This window comes from Colletotrichum aenigma, assembly GCF_013390185.1.
Source record: "Colletotrichum aenigma strain Cg56 chromosome Unknown KSG_Cg56_contig05, whole genome shotgun sequence".
Lineage (NCBI taxonomy): Eukaryota > Fungi > Ascomycota > Sordariomycetes > Glomerellales > Glomerellaceae > Colletotrichum > Colletotrichum aenigma.
The window spans coordinates 3,044,023-3,061,926 of record NW_023500911.1 but is presented as its reverse complement, the minus strand read 5'-3'; the positions used below and the strand labels follow the sequence as shown (position 1 = coordinate 3,061,926).

At 53.0% G+C, this 17,904-nt stretch overlaps 2 protein-coding genes across 2 annotated transcripts; one reads left to right on the top strand and one right to left on the bottom strand.

The window, feature by feature from the left end:
• Positions 1 to 220: 220 nt before the first annotated feature.
• CHS6 (Chitin synthase 6) lies at positions 221 to 5,699 on the bottom strand (the record flags this gene model as incomplete). The annotated part of the gene is made up of 3 exons (XM_037323729.1): positions 221 to 1,589; positions 1,649 to 5,341; positions 5,401 to 5,699. 3 exons carry the CDS (start codon positions 5,697 to 5,699, stop codon positions 221 to 223), a joined length of 5,361 nt encoding a protein of 1,786 aa, XP_037177375.1.
• A 6,180-nt stretch (positions 5,700 to 11,879) lies between these two features.
• CHS8-0 (Chitin synthase 8) lies at positions 11,880 to 17,361 on the top strand (the record flags this gene model as incomplete). Its single annotated transcript, XM_037323728.1, has 3 exons — positions 11,880 to 11,959; positions 12,020 to 17,274; positions 17,330 to 17,361. The coding sequence occupies 3 exons, from the start codon at positions 11,880 to 11,882 to the stop codon at positions 17,359 to 17,361; spliced, it is 5,367 nt and encodes a 1,788-aa protein (XP_037177376.1).
• Between the last annotated feature and the right edge of the window lie 543 nt (positions 17,362 to 17,904).

The window sequence follows — 17,904 nt, the reverse complement described above, 5'->3', positions numbered from 1 at the left end:
ATTACCAAGTGGATGCCGTCCACATTTGATGCGTTACCAATAGCAAATATGTGCCCCTGACCAACAGAGAGAAAAACGATAGAATCAAAAATGACGTCATCGAGTAAACTCGTTCGATGATCGATTGCGCAACGCCCCAGATTTTTTGACCAGCCTCCTGCAAGTGCCCTCATTTTACGACAGCGAAAACGGCTCTTATGTACGATCTCTTGCATATATTTTACATGTTCGCCAGCTCGTTGTCGATCTGCCTGTCCATGAACGTCCTCCTCTCGCCGACGAGTCCGGTCTGCAGCCGCTGCTCAACCAGAGCACGCACTTGCTTCTTTGTGACGGTGTCGAGGTCCACTTCCCTCAGGACGCCCTGAATGGCTTCGATGATCATACCGTCGTCGGGACCTTGCATGTTGCCACGCTGGAAGTCGAATGACGAAGTAGATTGGTTCGCGCTGGGACGGTTCAGACCCAGTGCTGATTGTGACCGGCTACCGCCGAGACCAGGCGAAAGGCTAGCCTGGCCACGGAGGTTGGAGACGCTGGGACGATTGCCGGGGAAGTCTTGATAGGGGGTCTGCATGCGATGGATGTCGTGAGTACCCAGAGAGGCCATCGATTGCCTATTGGCCATGGTCTGGTCATTGTGGTACGGGCTGGTCGCACCCGATGCGCGAGCCATGTGGCCTCCGAAAGGAGCCGGGGACTGAGGCGGCATGTAGGTGTTGTTGCGGTTCATACCGGTGAGGACGGAGCCCTGGCGAACGGACGAGTAGACCGACCTGATCTCGTCCATCTCGTACTGGTCGTCATAACCCATGTCGGTCTTCTCCATGTAGCCGCCACGACGTCCAGGAAGGTTGTTGGCCATGGCGTAATCATCCCATCGCTGCAAAGGAATGCTCCTGGGGTCAAATCCTTCGTCGTCAACAGCGACCAACTGCTTAGCGCCCTTCTCTCCAATGACGATACGAGTGTTACCCCAAGAGAAGTTGTCCTGGTTCCAGAAAGAGTAGATGGGAAGGGCGAAGGAGTAAATAGGGAAAGCAAGAATGTAGATGATCATCCATCCGATGTGTTGCCACTGTCTCTTCAAGATGAATATCAAGGCTTGTAGGCCATACACTGCAGCGATCATGATAATGGAAATGTACGGAATCTGGCCAGTACTGGTAGCCAAGGTGTAAATGAGGTATCCGAGATAGACGGTGGTGGCGGGGAGGATGATAGTTCCGAACAGATCGATGAAGACGATGAAGCGCATGCTGAAGCAGCAGAATCCGCACATTTCCTTCAGCTTCATCAACTCAAAAAGGTTGTGGATGGTAGAGTTAATCCAACGGCGACGTTGAGACAAAAGAACGCTCCACGATTCGGGAGCTGCGGTTTGGCAGTACGCATCGGGAATAAATTTGTACTTCATAGACGGGAAATATTTCGTCATCAGCGTTGTAAGGTAACGATCCTCACCGAGAGACAACAGATTCTTCTTGTGAAGGGTGTCGACGTCGCAAACACTGTAGTCGCGAATCACGCCGTCACAGATGATGAGCGGCTTGCCCTTGTCAACGGTTCGCAGACGGTACATGGTGAAACTGGTGCGAAGTTAGTCAAGTGTCCCCAGTGCGAAAGTCATCGGCAGTCTTTTACTTACCATCCAGGCAAACAGGTAACGCTACCGAAAAGAGACTCGAAGGCCTTGGCGAGGTTGTGGGAAATGAAGTACTCGTAAACCTGGATCATAGTCCACCATGTTCTGTCATCGTTCTGCAAGCCGGTTTCGCCGCAAATACCAGCAATCTTGGCGTCATTGGCGCAAGCCGACACAAGTCTATTCAGCGAATCTTCCCTGACGCAGGTATCGGCATCAACCATCATGAGATACTCGTAGAGTTCTGGATCAACTCCAATGATGTTGTTGATCTGGTGGAACATCTCAAGTTCAAGAGGACTCATGGGGGCGCGGTGGTGAACTCTGTTCAGGAAGCTCATCAAAAGAATCTGGGAATCACGCTTGCCCCTGTTACCAGGCTTAGCCTTGGACTGCTCAGATTCCTTTCCAACCTTGACGACAACGATGTATGGGACTACATTCCCCTCAAACTCGTACAGACCCGAGTAGACCTTGCCGTAATTCAGCTGCTCACTGCCAGTGCCAACAGACTTGAAAGGAAGCGCGGGTGGGTCAACCTTGGGATCAACACCGAGGATATCCAGAACGATTTTGGGGGTTGGACGATCGTTGCCGGCACCAACGATGATACCGTCACAGATGACGCAAATGAGCTTCCGTTTGTTGTCATATTGCAAGGCTGTAAGGGAATCGAGGGCTTTCCGTAGTGAGTCTTCGCCTTCAGTATAGGCAGGAACCTGGCAGATAACAAACTTGTCCTGGGGAGCTGGACGTCGCTTCGAGCCAAACTGAAGGGCGGACAAAAACTTGATAAGAATGACAGAGCAGAGAATGATTGTCATCGCTAACATAATGTAGTTGTTTGCCTGACACTTGGCGGAATTTCGGAAGTCCGGAATACCAACATAGAAAAGATTCTTTATGCAGTTCATGCTGTTCTGCACAGATGTGTTCTCGGTCGTGTTCGAGGCCGCAGTCTTGATGACGTCGTTCCACAAGTCTGTGACATCTTCGCCAGGGTTATTGGAAACGACGTTGGTAAGTTTCGTGTTGAGAAACTTGTACGTGTCGACGTTCTTCTGTATATCCATGGTATTATAATAGTCGGTCAAGTCGTAGACGGCGCCATCATAGATAACCCACATGTGGCTGTCGTTGGAGCCTTCATCTGACACAGTCTTTTTGTCCCAGACGAGGTCACCCTTGTAATATTCCTTCATACGGGGCAGGAACGTCTTGCTGTACCAGTCGGTGTTGCCCAAAGCACTGGTGCGGTCGGAAGCGTAGTAGCCAGACGTATGGACACCTGTGGTGTACTCCGGGGTGTTGTTCGCCGTCAACTGAGTGGTTTCCGCGAGTCCGAGACCAGGACATACCAGCGTCAGGGGAGGGGGGAAGTACTCGTCCAAGTTCATACCCGCGAATGGCAACATATTGTCCTTGGTGGTCTCGATGGCCGTGTCAGAGTGCTGCGTCTTCCAGAACTTGGAAATGTCGTAAACGCGACCTCGAACGCTGACATAAAAGTCGGTTTCGCCACCATGATACCCGACTTCTTTGGTATTCCAAGCCTTGTCGAAATTGGGGCACAAGAGTTTTCCGAACCAGATAATCCAAAAGACGATGGCAGCATTCATGAGAATGATGAACCAAACGAGGACGAGCTTCTCGCGCCAGGCCATGCGGACATCGGGTCGCTTCATTCGGCCAACAAAACTCAACAAAGGAGAAGGAATCCACCAGGTCCAAGCCCAGACGATTGCGACCCAAATCCGTCGCTCCTTGGTCATCTCCTTGGTTTCAACATGTTTGCCGTCAGCAAGCTCGGGATCCATCTGTCCGACGAATTCGCCCTCGTGGTTGTAGAAAACTTGGCCCTTGTAAGTATCACCCTTTGTACCCAGTCCATAGTCTCCTGACTGTTGCACATTGCGCATTCCAGAAGGGGCAATGGATGGTGCTCGCATGGCGTTGTTGTGGTTCAGGGTGGCTTGGGAAAGATTGCCTTGGCTGTAGTTTCGCTGATGAGCAATGAGGTGATCACGGCTACCATTAGGAGTTGTTTCGCCAAGCATGGGAGTTGGAAAGTAGCCGCTGCCGTTTGCCGAGTATCCCGACTCCAAGTTGTTGGCAACCATGACGTTACCCATGCCAGGAAGGTTGTTGTCCAGCGGCTTCATATCAAGCATGCTCTCGGCCTCCCACCACGCAGCCTCCCGTACCCAAACACGTTCTTTACCGATGACTACTTCGCCATTGGTCCATCCGCGCTCGAGAATCCAGGTTTCAATGCCCTCGCGGCCATCTTTACAGCCAAGCGCAGCATAACGTTGGACAAACTCGTCAATGTCGAAGTCTGCTGTGAAGTCGAGGTTCTTGTTGCGTCTGTTGGCCCATTCAGGCAGGCGCCAGGCGCGAAGCTGGCGGGAAACGGTACCAGCGGACCAGGCAGAATTCACCGAGGGCAGGGCAGCCAAGCTTGCAGGTGAATCGTCAGTAGGATGAACGGCAAGATGGTACCAAACACGGCTGGAGCTCATCAAAGACAACAGGTCGATGCGACCGGCACGTCCCAAGGTGATGCCTTCGCCCGCAACGGGGAAAAGCAACTTCTTGAGGAAAGCATCGTCGTCTGCAGAATGTCCAATCTTCTCGAGGACCTCCTCACGCTTCTCCAACTCATGCTGACGGTCCTTACCGGCCGCACCTGACATGATGCCCATCTCAGGGCCGACCTCGCCAATCGCAGTCTGCATCTCTCGCACGATAGTGCTGCCTGCAGGGGGGACTTCAACGCCATCCGCAATCATCTCAGCATTAATGCCAAGAGTATCATCGAATATCCCCCTCATAGACAAAGCCTTGCCCAAATTCGGATCAGGCACATCCAATATAGTGATACAGACGGTGTCACCGCTGTCACCATTGGAAGTGGGCGTATGAGTGCCGCGGCCGTCAATGGACTCAGCACCATCTTTGATACGCTGCATCTGGGCAGAAATGGCCTCGTTGGCTTTGGAGATGACCCAATCGACCAGTGCCTCGTAAAGACCAGCAACAAAGGTCGATCGGTCCTGGGTTGTACAATGCCTGGCAAGGGTCTCGGGATCCATGCCCAGCAGCCCACTGACATCCTCGCAGATTTCCTCGAAGACCTCCTCATCGACATGGTAGTCCAGAGTGTCACCGAGCTTCAATAAGCCTGCAAGTGTGGAAATCAGGTTGCGGTGAGCGGAACCCTTGATACCGATTTCTTTCAAGGCGGAGCGGAAGTCATCAGCAGCGGCAGCATCATCGGCAGTCGGCAGATAAGAGGGAGGGTTGTATGTGCCAGATCTGGAAAGTAGAGCGTAGTTGGAGGCAGCCTTCAGGCCCAAGAATTCTCTCTCGGCAGGGGTGGAAGCCGAAGTGAGGAGGTAGTAGAAAACGTCAAAGGCGCGATATCCGGCCTCAGGAGGAATACTAAGCAGACCCTTGGCAGTATCAATGCCGCCCTGAGATAAGGAAACTGATGCCCCATGAAGATTTCCCGTCAGGTTAAGTGTCAAGGTGACACCGAGAGCAGACTGGCGAGATGCAGAAGGGTTGTATGGGGTAGAGCACCTGAGGAATGGTTGGATGGCTTCCAATGACCTGAAAACCGACGAGGGGATCGAGAGGGGCAGAGATGAGAGGAACGGAGTGAGGAGAGAGGGCGTCGATGTGTGAAGAGACCTGGGAGAAATCAGCGACCAATCCGGTTGAGACCAAGTATAAAGTATATTGAGTCTTACCCAAGGACGATGCAGCCGTCCTCGGCACGGCGACGAGCGTGTTCCCATGCTCTCGCACCGAGGGTAGGGTCTATGGTGCCACCGGGTCTCCCATCGGAGCCGGCCTGAGCTGCCGTGAGCCATGTGTTGACGACGAGGCTCGTCCCAGCATCCAGATTATAAGGCTGGGACGACAAGTAGATGTTGTGAACGGCGTTGAGGAGAGTGGTGGTGGACACAGGGGTAGACTGTTGGGCACCACGAGGGCCTCCAAGACCCTCGGATGCCACCGAGTACATGGACATTCGACCGCTGGCCATGTTGATGGGGTTCGAATCGTGATGTCCGGCGTGGACAGCCCCCTCGGAGGGTCAGGACTCTATTCGGGGTCGTTTATAAGACGGATTGGGTTACGAACGAAGGTTGAACAGGCGTCGAGGTCGTGGCCTAGAAAGCGAAGGGCAGCCGTGGATGGAGAGAATAACAGATGGTGACGAGGAAGAAAGGAAGCGAGTTATTCTGTGGTTGTGCTATTACGAGGAGTAAGATAGACGAGTGGTAAGACGGATTGAGGCGGAGTGCTATGCGGTTTGTCGCTGAGCAACGCGTAAAGTTATGCTTCGAAGGTGGGCGCGAAGCCGATTTCTCCCTTTCTCTTCTTGCCTTCCGGCAAGCAAACGAAGAAGTCGACAGTAAATCGAAAGCAGGAGAGAAATCCAAAAACTCAGCGAACGATGGGACAATCAGACCACCAAAGCGAGTGAGGCGTCTGTCGAGGGGGAAAAGAGGTAGGAGGAAGAAAAGCCAAGTTCCCTGTCCAAGGCTTCGACAACTGAAGATGAGGGTGATGGAAGAGGGTGACAGGCGAAAGGGGAGGGAGGGGGGCGGCAGGTGAAGCAGGTACCTCGATTTTGCAGGTTTTCCCTCAGGTACCTATGTAGTAGGTAGGTAGGTAAGGCAGAGGTACAGACGCAGGCGGAGGAGCAGGCAAAGCATAGGACACGGCTACCTAGGTAGGTAGCAGAAGCAGTCATGCTGCAGACCAGGAAGTTTAGGGAGTGTCGGAACGTGGGTCTCGTACATATGGATAGGTAATAGGAGCCGAATGAGTGAACACTGAAAGTTCGGGGATGGTCTGCCGCAACGCAGCAAGAGGAACAGTACAAGCGTGTCCCAAATAGAGGCTGAGAACTCCCGAGGGTGCTCTCATGCGATATCGTATTGTTCTGCAGCTTACCTTAGGGAAGCCCGATCTGACGGTTCACCACACCATGGGCCTGCCACTCAGCTCGTACAGCACATCAAAATACAGCACGCGTGCCTGTTGAGATTTTTTTTTAACCCCCCCCTCTTCTGATCCCACCCCCTTCCCTTCCTTTGATTTCGTCGCCTTCCTTGCCTTGGCCCCTGGGATGAGGCGGGCGGAACACGCCCAAGACGCAAAGTGTCACTCCAGAGACCCCCGGCCAAATCTTGGACGAAAGAAAGGAGACCCCGGCAACGTCGCCAAGGGCACTCCCTAAACTCAGCATGGGGCTCAGGTCCCTTGCACTGCTGCGCAGAATGGAGTAGTCAATCCCACCGGTCGGCCCGTGGGCTCGCACTGTAAAGAAACCCCGACTTACCTAAGGTAACCTGCGTTTGCCTGCTTCATACTGCGTAGGTACGCCAGCCACTTGATGCATTCACATGAATTCCAGATGTCCGCAGACACCTTACCCCAGGAAGTCATAGGGCAGGCATCCGTACGATGACAACTCTGGGAGTGCTTGGAATCAGTCATCCATTGCAGAAGCAAGTTTTACCTGGTGCATCCGTAGCTGGGGCTGATGGCCCGCAATGGCTTTCAGTCATAAAAAAAAAAAAAAAAAAAAAAAAAAGGGCGAATACAAGCAACTAACTGCACGAGGTTGCCAAACGACCCCCTCCACGACAACGGCGACGGCGGCGGTTCTTCCACAACCGAACATCCATCGTGTGTGCTTTGCCACCGGTAGCTCGCAAGCGCCAGGAGTTGGCCATCATCGTGCTGGTCCGATGTGCCAAGGCAATGCAACACGCATGACAGACCAGGGCACAACTGCCACAGCGGAACAGGGGGGATGCAACATGCAACACGCTCAAAACCAGATTCTCAGTCGAAGACGACATTGTTCCATAACAAATATCCGTACATAGTAGAAAACACGAGCAAGCATTACTTAGTACGCCCAGCCGCCACTCGCCCGTCTCCGCGAGTCCACAGTCGTTCGTCGCGAATTCGCCGCCGTGGCGACTAGTACAGTGGCTTGACTGGGACTGCTGCAGATCCGGCCGCGGGCTGTCCTTTTCTTGGAACAAATACGAGCCTGGAGCCCCGGGACACGCCCGGGGAGGCAGTGGAGAGGGCGAGAAGTCGGCCCACCCAGCCGATCGAACGGCGGAAAATGCATTACACTAAATGCGAGCTGCGTATCTGCAGCATGTTCTTGGTGCCGACGGCGGCTTCCTCAGTGTGCGACTCTGCCATGCAACTGCGTACGCAATGACCGTGGCCTCAACCAGTGCTTCTAAGAAGGGTCCTGCTGAGTCCTGAGGCGATTCCATATTCCAAACGGCGGCATGAATCATCGGACAGGCGATGGATGAACAGTGGGTGCAGGGCGTCCGTGTAATTACGCTCGTCCTCACGCACTGCAACAGTTCAGCTGATCTCGTGGTTCGGACAGGAAGAAGGAAGCTCATACGTGTCTCCGTACCTTTGGGTTGGATGCTAAGGATGCATCAACAAGCTCTGTGTTTTTGTAACTGCCACCGTCGTGAATGCGAGATGGTGGCTGGACTGGCTGGACTGGCTGGACTGGCTGAATGTCAGCTGAAGAGACAACAGCCCGCTTCTTCCCTGGTTTTGGTAGCATTATACGATGTCACTGAACCAACAGGTGTGTTGTTATTGTTGTTGTTGTTGTTGTTGTTGTAGTAGTAGTAGTAGTAGTAGTAGTTGTTCTTTTTCCGACCCCCTCTCGGTGCATGGGGCGTCCCTCTTTTTCCCGCCGATTGGTGCTCATAACTGATGGCATAGGATGCATGGCCGGAGTTGGCTTGGCTGAGGAGATGGTTGGTTGGTGAGCAATCGGGCTGGAACGCGATGAGGCTGTGTACCGAGTATTGGCCTACGGTTTTTTTTCTTCATCTTCCTTTTTGTTGCGTACCCAAGTACGTAGTCTGAACCTGATGCATGCGAATGACACTAAAGCTCTAGTTGCCTTAGTTTGGTATTCGCAGAGGGTGTAATGTGAGGTAAGCTGAGGTACCTTACCTTACCTTGAGGTCGGTCATTCCCTCGCGTCGTACTGTAAGGTAGGTAGGTAGGTACGGATAGATGGACGAGACTTGATGCAGCTCAGTGCTTTTTTTGGACTAAGGTATCCAGCGGTTTAGCGGCCGATGGGCCCATTCAACACCGGCTCTTTCCAGACCCAGTAGATGGAACCCCACGGCCCCTTTTCTCCCAATTTTCTTCAAGCGTCCACCCACTGCACCCCCAGTGCTTGCCCCGTCTCTTGCTCCGTCTCTCTGTCTCTTGTTTACCCTACATCATTATTTTACAGGTCCCTTTTTTTTCCCCCTTCTTTTTAGCCTACCCTGCCTGGCGTCCCGCTCAGTCTTTGGCCCGCACCTGGGCTTCCTTGCAATCTTTTCTCGGCTGCTTCCCTGTCCTTTCCATCTGCTAGCAATGGAATCTCCCGACTAACCCGCGGGTAAGGTACGTATCATCCTGCCGAAGGTGCTGGACGTGCCGTGACGGAGAGGAAAGGGACTCCCTGTGCACTGTGTTCTGAGTGACTTCCCCAGGTTGGCAGGTACCTACCTACGCAGTACAGTCCGCACCACATTTCCCTTCTCTAATTGAGACGATGATAATTCGAGGCAATCAAGGCTCAAGCCCGGGTTCTCCACGTCTTCTCCCACCGTGGCAGAGGCCAGAGCACCCAGGGAACAGCAACGACTTCGCGGCTCGAACCGCCTGCCATCCAAACTGCCCAGTGCCTGCAACTCATCAGACATCAACCATGCATTATGCTTCCTTCACATTCAAACTCAGAACACCGCCCTCCACTTATGCTTAGTGTCATTCCGATGCTCGTCCGATGGCTGTTTATGGGATGAACACCACCTCCTCTCAAGCACGCTCCGAACAATACATTCCCGTCAACATCATCCTCGCATGTTGCTATAGGGACATCGTGCAATTACACACTGCATTCCAGATGCTGCAAGTTGCCAGAGTAGACACATTCCTCGCCGCTGTCCTGTCGGACCAGGAAACATTCAGTCTCCTATTACCCCTTGAACCGCCATCATCGGCGAATTCTGCGGCCCCTGATACGGAGACATGTGCGAAAACGCCGTTGTTGGGAGTTGGGACGCCACGCAGCAACCCGTCTTCTATAGGCGCACAAAGTTTAGGCAGGGCATTTTTGAACCTCAGTCCATCGTTGCGACCTTCAACGTTTTGTTTCAATCCGGCTAGCTGTCGCCCATGTGCCTGTGAAGCCAACTTCAAACAGCCTCGGTGCTATCGATACTGGCGTATGCAATGCCATCTTGTGCCTTTCGTGTCCTGGTGATGGCCCCCAAAGGAGACGAGAGCAGCGGAAATGCAGCACTCTGATTGCAACGGCGAAATGATGCCAAAAAAAAGAAGAAAAAGAGAAAGAAAAAAAAGAAGGACAAAAAACCCCTCCGGCGGCTTGCACAGTAAGAATACCCCTGATCTCAATACCACTCGATGTTGTCATAGTCTCACCTCAAAGGCCGCCAAGGCACGCCTGTAGAGCCCGGGGGAAAGGGGGGCCTGCGGGAGAACTTCAGGCCTCACTCGATCAATCTAATCTTCACCCGGGGTGCGTTGATTACCATGATGATCTTCGGACCGCCAGCGGTCCTCTTGGTCCCGACTCCATTGGAGCCATTCTATCCTATACAGCGACATGACTTGTATGCGGCAAGCGCCCTGCGAGAGTATTACCTCATCATGTCTTTGCTATTTACTGGTTTGTTCGGGAGTTCAGACGACGCGAGGCGCAGTGATACCCTCGGTACGAACGGACAGGAATAGAACCCACGCTAGCGATGTGCGAGTGCACGTATGTAGGTATACGGGTACCAACTTGCTGGCTGGAGTGTACTCATATCCATAAGCATCGTAGCTTGACGGCAACAGGCTCAAGGAACCCCGCAACGAACCGCTGGACGATGAGGAAGCCAGAGGGGATATCTACGTAATAGACACTGAGAGAACACTGGCGAATACTGCATAGGTTACACTTTCTACGCTACGAGTACGGACACATCAGAATGAAGAGTGGACATGGACATCTGGAACGAGGTCAATATGGTCAGCGTTGGAAGCACAGTGCGCCATACTTGATCCACTACAAACGGGGATCAGGAAATACAGGAATGGGATGGGAATAGTCGAGAAGAAAAACGAGCAGGGGTCAGAACTTGTCATTTCGTCGTCCCCGAGCCTGGATGGAGGCGATAATAGGCAGGCAGGGCAGGCAATGCCTTGATGCTAACGGAGGTGTCGTGAATTGTTCCCGGTCTCCACTGCGTGTCCAATGTGTGTGTGGTGCTTGTGGCACACAGTTCGTATGGGAAAGAACTGCGTTTTAGGTCTATCTCGTTCGCCGTGTGGAACCACTGCTGAGGACTTGCGCCCCGAAGAAAACAATCCCCTTTCCCAGTTACCACATTCGCTTGTTGCTGTTACCCGCCCCGTTGCACCATCCTACCTCTCTGCCTCTGCTGCTGGCTCCCTTAGCATTTGGAGGGAAAAGTGGGATTCAGCGCGCGCGAAGAAGAGCACGCACGATTGATTGCCCAGAAAGAGAGAGCTACAGAGAGGAACCGCTTCGTTCGTTTCGTGCCTCGAGCTTCGCTCACTCGGTCATCTCAGCCTTGGTGGACTAGTCAGTCCGCTCTTCTCTTTCTTCACCTCTCCCTGCACGCTCGTTTCTTGCATAGCAAGTGCTGTTGTTGTGGCACGTCTCCTTCGTTTTGAGTTTTCGACTTCTCGTTTGCCTACCAACTATCACGCCTAATTCGACTTCGATCTTACCCTCAGGATTATCTTGTCCCTTGTTCGACTTCCACATCGGCTCCTTACACGCCTTGGAATACCTATAGCCTCTCCAGCTCCTCTACTCCGCGATTGACCGATCGACAAACGCGTTCGCAGAGTTCGTCCACACCAAGTTGTCGCCGGCGCCATCGTGCCCAGCATGGCAATGAACCTCCCACCGCTTGGTGGAAACGGCGGGGGCGCCCATAATCAACCTTCTCTCCCCTCGTTGCCCGCACATTCACAGTCAGACACGCAATTGACTGCCCATTTGGCCAGTCGTTTTCACGTCTCGCTGCCGACTGCTCGACTGTCATCCCACGCCCTCATTTCCCTCAATACCTACACCTCATCCGCCAAGGGTCCTGATGGAGGCAAGGAAGGGAGTGCCATGGCTGGCGCTGAGGATATCGCAGACCGGGCGTGGGTCAGATTGGGTCACAGATCAGAGAACCAGGCCGTCGTCTTTCTGTACGCATTTGTAGCTCCATCTTGATCTTTTTGGCTGTTTCGTACTGACTATGCAAATAGGGGTGAATCTGGCTCAGGAAAGTCTACCCTTCGATCCCACCTCTTGACCGCGTTCCTGGGCAAGTCCTCAACTCCTCTCTCTACAAAAGTATCTCTCGCTGCCTACGTTTTCGATACCCTCACCACAACCAAAACTGCGACGACCCCAACAGCCTCCAAGGCGGGTCTTTTCTACGAACTTCAGTATGACACGGCCACAACAACCAATCCGGTGCTTATCGGTGCCAAGCTTCTGGACCACAGACTTGAGCGGAGCCGTATTACAGACATCCCGACGGGGGAACGCAACTTCCACATCTTGTACTACCTTATGGCGGGTACCAGCGCCGCGGAGAAGGCCCATCTTGGCTTCGAGACCCCGGCTGGTGCTGTTCAAAAGAGGTGGAAATACCTTGGTCACCCCACTCAGCTCAAGGTCGGCATCAATGATGCTGAGGGCTTCCAGGTCTTCAAGAATGCGCTCAAGAAGTTGGAGTTTCCCAGAAGCGAAATCGCCGAGATTTGCCAGATCTTGGCCGGCATCTTGCACATTGGCCAGCTTGAGTTTGAAACGACGTCCAACACCCAGATCACTGGCGACGACAGCGGTGGTTTCTCCCACGAGGGAGGCCAGACCGTGACGGCCGTCAAGAATAAGGATGTCCTCAGCATCGTTGCTGCTTTCTTGGGTGTCGGCACCCAAGACTTGCAGACGACACTGTCATACAAAACGAAGATGATTCACAAGGAGCGTGTCACCGTCATGCTGGATCCCACCGGTGCCCGGTCCCACGCCAACGAGCTGGCGCGTACCCTCTACTCCCTCTTGGTTGCGTACATTGTCGAGTCTATCAACCAAAGAATCTGCGCCCCTGAAGAGAGCGTCGCGAACACTGTGTCTATCATTGACTTCCCCGGTTTCGCCCAACAGGCGGCAACTCATTCAGCTCTTGACCAACTTCTCAACAACGCTGCTTGCGAAGCTCTCTACAACTTGACGCTACAAAACTTCTTCGATCGCAAGGCAGACATGCTTGAGAATGAGGAGGTAAGCGTTGCAGCTACCAGCTATTTCGATAACTCCGATGCCGTCAGGGGCCTACTCAAGCCTGGGAACGGCTTGCTCAGCATTTTGGATGACCAGACCCGGAGGAACCGCACCGATCACCAGTTCCTCGAGAGTCTGCGCAAGCGTTTCGAGGGCAAGAATCCCGCCATTACCCCTGGCTCCACAACTGCGAGACTCCCAGGCAGCAACTTCCTTACCGAGAACACGGCAGCTCTTTTCACCGTCAAACACTTTGCAGGTGAAGTTGATTACCCCGTGAAGGGCATCATTGAGGAGAACGGCGAGGTGATTTCTGGCGATTTGCTCAACATGATCAATTCCACCAAGAGCGAGTTTGTTGCTCGTTTGTTTGGTCAAGAGGCTCTACGCACAGTTACTCACCCCAAGGAGAGGTCGACCGTGATGCAGGCTACCATCAGCTCCAAGCCAACAAGAGCACCCAGTGTTATGTCGCGAAAGACAACTAGGACCGCTCGCAACCAGGCTCGCATTCAACGATATCAACAGCAGCAGCAAGAGGAAGCTCAAGAAGAACTGGACAGGTTGAGCGATGGCAACTCCCAAGCCGGAGGCTCCAGGCTTCAGGCGTCGGAGCAGGGGGCATCCGGTCAATTCCTTGCATCCTTGGAGAACGTTACCAAGGCAGTGGCTGATCCCAGCACCAACTCCTACTTTGTGTTCTGCTTGAAGCCCAATGACAGGCGCATCGCCAACCAATTCGACAGCAAGTGCGTTCGCACCCAGGTGCAAACGTTTGGAATCGCCGAGATCAGCCAGCGTCTGCGTTCGGCTGATTTCAGTCTCTTCCTCCCATTCGGCGAATTCTTGGGCTTGGCCGACTCCGACACCATTCTCGTTGGTTCTGAGAAGGAACGTGTTGAGCTTGTCGTTGAAGATAGGCATTGGCCGAGCAACGAGGTCAGAATTGGATCCACCGGCGTCTTTCTCAGCGAGAGATGCTGGATGGAGATTGCGCAGTTGTCCGAAAACGCTTCTGCTTCTGGAAGATACGCTCTACCATCCGACAACGGCGACGGTCTCACGCCTCAGGACACCCCTTTTGCTGCCTCCAAGGAGCGTCTGCTCTCTGCCGGCAACACGCCCATGGGGTACGGCGAGAAGGGCAAGAGCGGATACTTTGGCGGTCAGGACGGCTCCGACGCTCGCTCCGAAGCTGGCGTTTCTGCCTTCGGAGGCGGTGACATGTTCAAGAACCTAGACACCCGTGAGCAGATGGCCGAACGTGGAAATGAGAAGAGCCTCGAAGAAGTCGAGGAATTCAAGGACAGTGCCAGTCGCAAGCGCTGGGTCTTTACCGTCTATCTTATGACCTGGTTTGTTCCCGACATTCTCATCCGCAAGATGGGCAAAATGCCCCGCAAGGATATCCGTGTTGCTTGGAGAGAGAAGCTGGCCATCAATATGCTGATCTGGCTCTTCTGCCTGTTTGCTGCTTTTTTCATCGTGGTCTTTCCCAAGCTCATCTGTCCCACGCAACACGTGTACAGCGCTGAAGAACTGTCTTCCAACGACGGACAGGACGACAATTCTGCCTATGTTTCGATTCGCGGCGTCGTCTTTGATCTTGGTTCTTTTGCTCCTCGTCACTACCCGCCGTATGTTACTGTCAAACAGTTGAAGAACTATGCTGGCCAGGACATCAGCTCCCTCTTCCCTATTCAAGTCAGCGCCTTGTGCCAGGGCAAGGACGGTTCCGTCGACGAACACGTGTCACTGGATTACAAGAACACCAACACCACTGGCTCCCCCACGCTCGCCACCATTGACCAGAACTTCAAGTTCCACGATTTCCGTTCTTGGACCAACGACAGCCGCCCGGATTGGTACTACGAACAGATGACATTCCTCAAGGCCAACTACAAGAAGGGCAATGTGGGCTACTCTCCTGAGTACGTCAAGACTCTGGCCAACAAGCAGCAAATTGTTGCTATCCTGGACAGCCGTGTATACGATTTGACGCAATATATTAGCGGCGGTTTGAGGATGCAAGCCGCGGCGGGCGAGTCCGTTCCCGAGGACACGGGTCAGACCAAGTTCATGGACAACACTGTTGCCACGCTCTTCCAGCAAAAGGCCGGCTCGGATATCACAAAGCTATGGGACAACCTCAACATCGATGCCGCCATGAAGAAGCGCATGAAGACCTGCCTCAACAACCTCTTCTACATCGGCGACGTTGACACCCGTAACTCGGCCCGTTGCAAGTTCGCCGAGTATCTTGTTCTCGCGATCTCCATCATTTTGTGCGCTATTCTCGGCTTCAAGTTCTTGGCGGCGCTCCAGTTCGGCGGCAAGAACATGCCTGAGAATCTCGACAAGTTCGTCATGTGCCAGATTCCGGCTTACACGGAAGATGAGGAGTCTCTTCGCCGTGCCATTGACTCTTGTGCCAGGATGCATTACGATGATAAGCGCAAGCTTCTCATTGTTGTGTGTGACGGTATGATTATCGGACAGGGTAATGACAAGCCGACGCCTCGTATCGTACTTGACATTCTCGGCGTCTCTGAGACGGTCGACCCCGAGCCACTCAGTTTCGAATCTCTCGGCGAAGGTCAGAAGCAGCACAACATGGGCAAGGTCTTCTCCGGTCTGTACGAGGTCCAAGGCCACATTGTTCCTTTCTTGGTAATTGTCAAGGTTGGCAAGCCGTCAGAGGTTTCCCGTCCAGGAAACCGTGGCAAGCGAGATTCTCAAATGATTCTCATGCGGTTCCTAAATCGCGTTCACTACAATTTGGAGATGAGCCCCTTGGAACTCGAGATGTATCACCAGATTCGCAACATTATTGGCGTCAACCCAACCTTCTACGAATTCATGTTCCAAATCGATGCGGACACAGTCGTCGCTCCCGACTCGGCCACACGCATGGTTTCTGCCTTCCTTAACGACACCCGTCTTATTGCCGTCTGTGGTGAGACGGCACTAACCAACGCCAAGGCATCCTTTATCACCATGATTCAAGTTTACGAATACTGGATCTCTCACAACCTCACCAAGGCTTTCGAGAGTCTGTTCGGCAGCGTCACTTGCTTGCCTGGTTGTTTCTCGATGTACCGCATCCGCGCTGCCGAGACCGGCAAGCCTCTGTTCGTCAGTCGCGAAATCGTCCAAGATTACTCTACCATTCGCGTCGATACTTTGCACATGAAGAACCTGCTTCATCTTGGTGAGGACCGTTACCTCACAACGTTGCTGCTCAAGTACCACAACAAGTACAAGACCAAGTACACCAACCGGGCCCATGCTTGGACTATCGCCCCTGACTCTTGGGCTGTGTTTCTCTCCCAGAGACGTCGGTGGATCAACTCGACGGTGCACAACCTGATGGAACTCATTCCCATGGCTCAGCTGTGTGGATTCTGCTGTTTCTCCATGCGTTTCATTGTGTTCGTCGACTTGCTGAGTACTGTTGTCCAGCCTGTGGTCGTCGCGTACATCATTTATCTTATCGTGATGGTTGTCCAAAACCCTACCGTGGTGCCAGTCACGGCCTTCATCATGCTTGGAGCAATCTACGGTTTGCAAGCTATCATCTTTATTGTCCGCCGCAAGTGGGAGATGATCGGTTGGATGATTCTGTATATTCTTGCCATTCCCGTCTTCAGTTTTGCCCTGCCTCTCTACTCCTTCTGGCATATGGACGACTTCAACTGGGGTAACACTCGTGTCATCGCTGGTGAAAAGGGAAAGAACATTGTTATTTCCGACGAGGGCAAATTCGACCCCTCTGTCATTCCCAAGAAGAAGTGGGAAGAATATCAGGCCGAGCTCTGGGATGCGCAGACCGTCCGCGAGGATGCTCGCTCCGAGGCCTCTGGCTACAGCTACGCCACTAAGGGACAGGTTCCTGTTTCTGAGTACGGTTACCACAGCCGCCCTGGCTCCATTGCTGCCGGCTATGCGCCTCCAAGGGCCCCTATGGGTTACGATCAGCGTAACATGTCACGCATGTCCCTTGCAGCGTCCGAGATGGGCGGTAACCGCAACAGCCAATTCGGCGGTTCGCAATTTTTCTCCCCCGAAGATATGGTCGGCCTGCCCAGCGATGACGCGTTGTTGGCCGAGATCCGCGAGATTCTAAGGACGGCCGATCTGATGACGGTGACGAAGAAGGGTATCAAACAGGAGCTGGAGCGTCGCTTTGGCGTTCCTCTGGATGCCAAACGACAGTACATCAATAGCGGTTAGTCCTCCCCTGGCCACTTTTCACATCTTTCTCTTACTGACGTCATCTGCAGCTACGGAGGCGCTATTATCAGGCCAGTTGTAAAACGCAGCGTCGTTGGTGATTTATATCTAATTTAATGCATCACATTTGGCTACGGGGACACCAAAAAAGAGAACACCTCTCACGCTTAAGGACATTTGCTATTTGTTATCAGCTGGGAGGGATTGCATGCACCGGGAAAGTGTTTATTATGTTGCACATTGTTATATACAGAGGATTCTCGCATAATACTGGATGAAGTTGTCAGATGAGTTGCCGATTCAGGACCTCGAATAAAGGTGGTTAGGAGCGAATGATTTTAGTTTCCTAATTTGGGCAATACTTGTTCTTGCATAAAATGCATCCACGTGCAGCCATGAAAATGCCAATAATCATTCGGCTGCTTGTGGATATTGTCGGTAGTACATGCAATGGTGGTCTTCTACCACACCGGATAAGCAATGCTACGTGATTACTTGACGTCGTCATCAAGCAGACTGTGCGTGCGATACATGCAGATTCAGGATGACCCCATAATTAACCTGACGACAAATGTAGCATACAGAAAACACTCCACCCAGAAAATATCCAACAGCATGAAACATC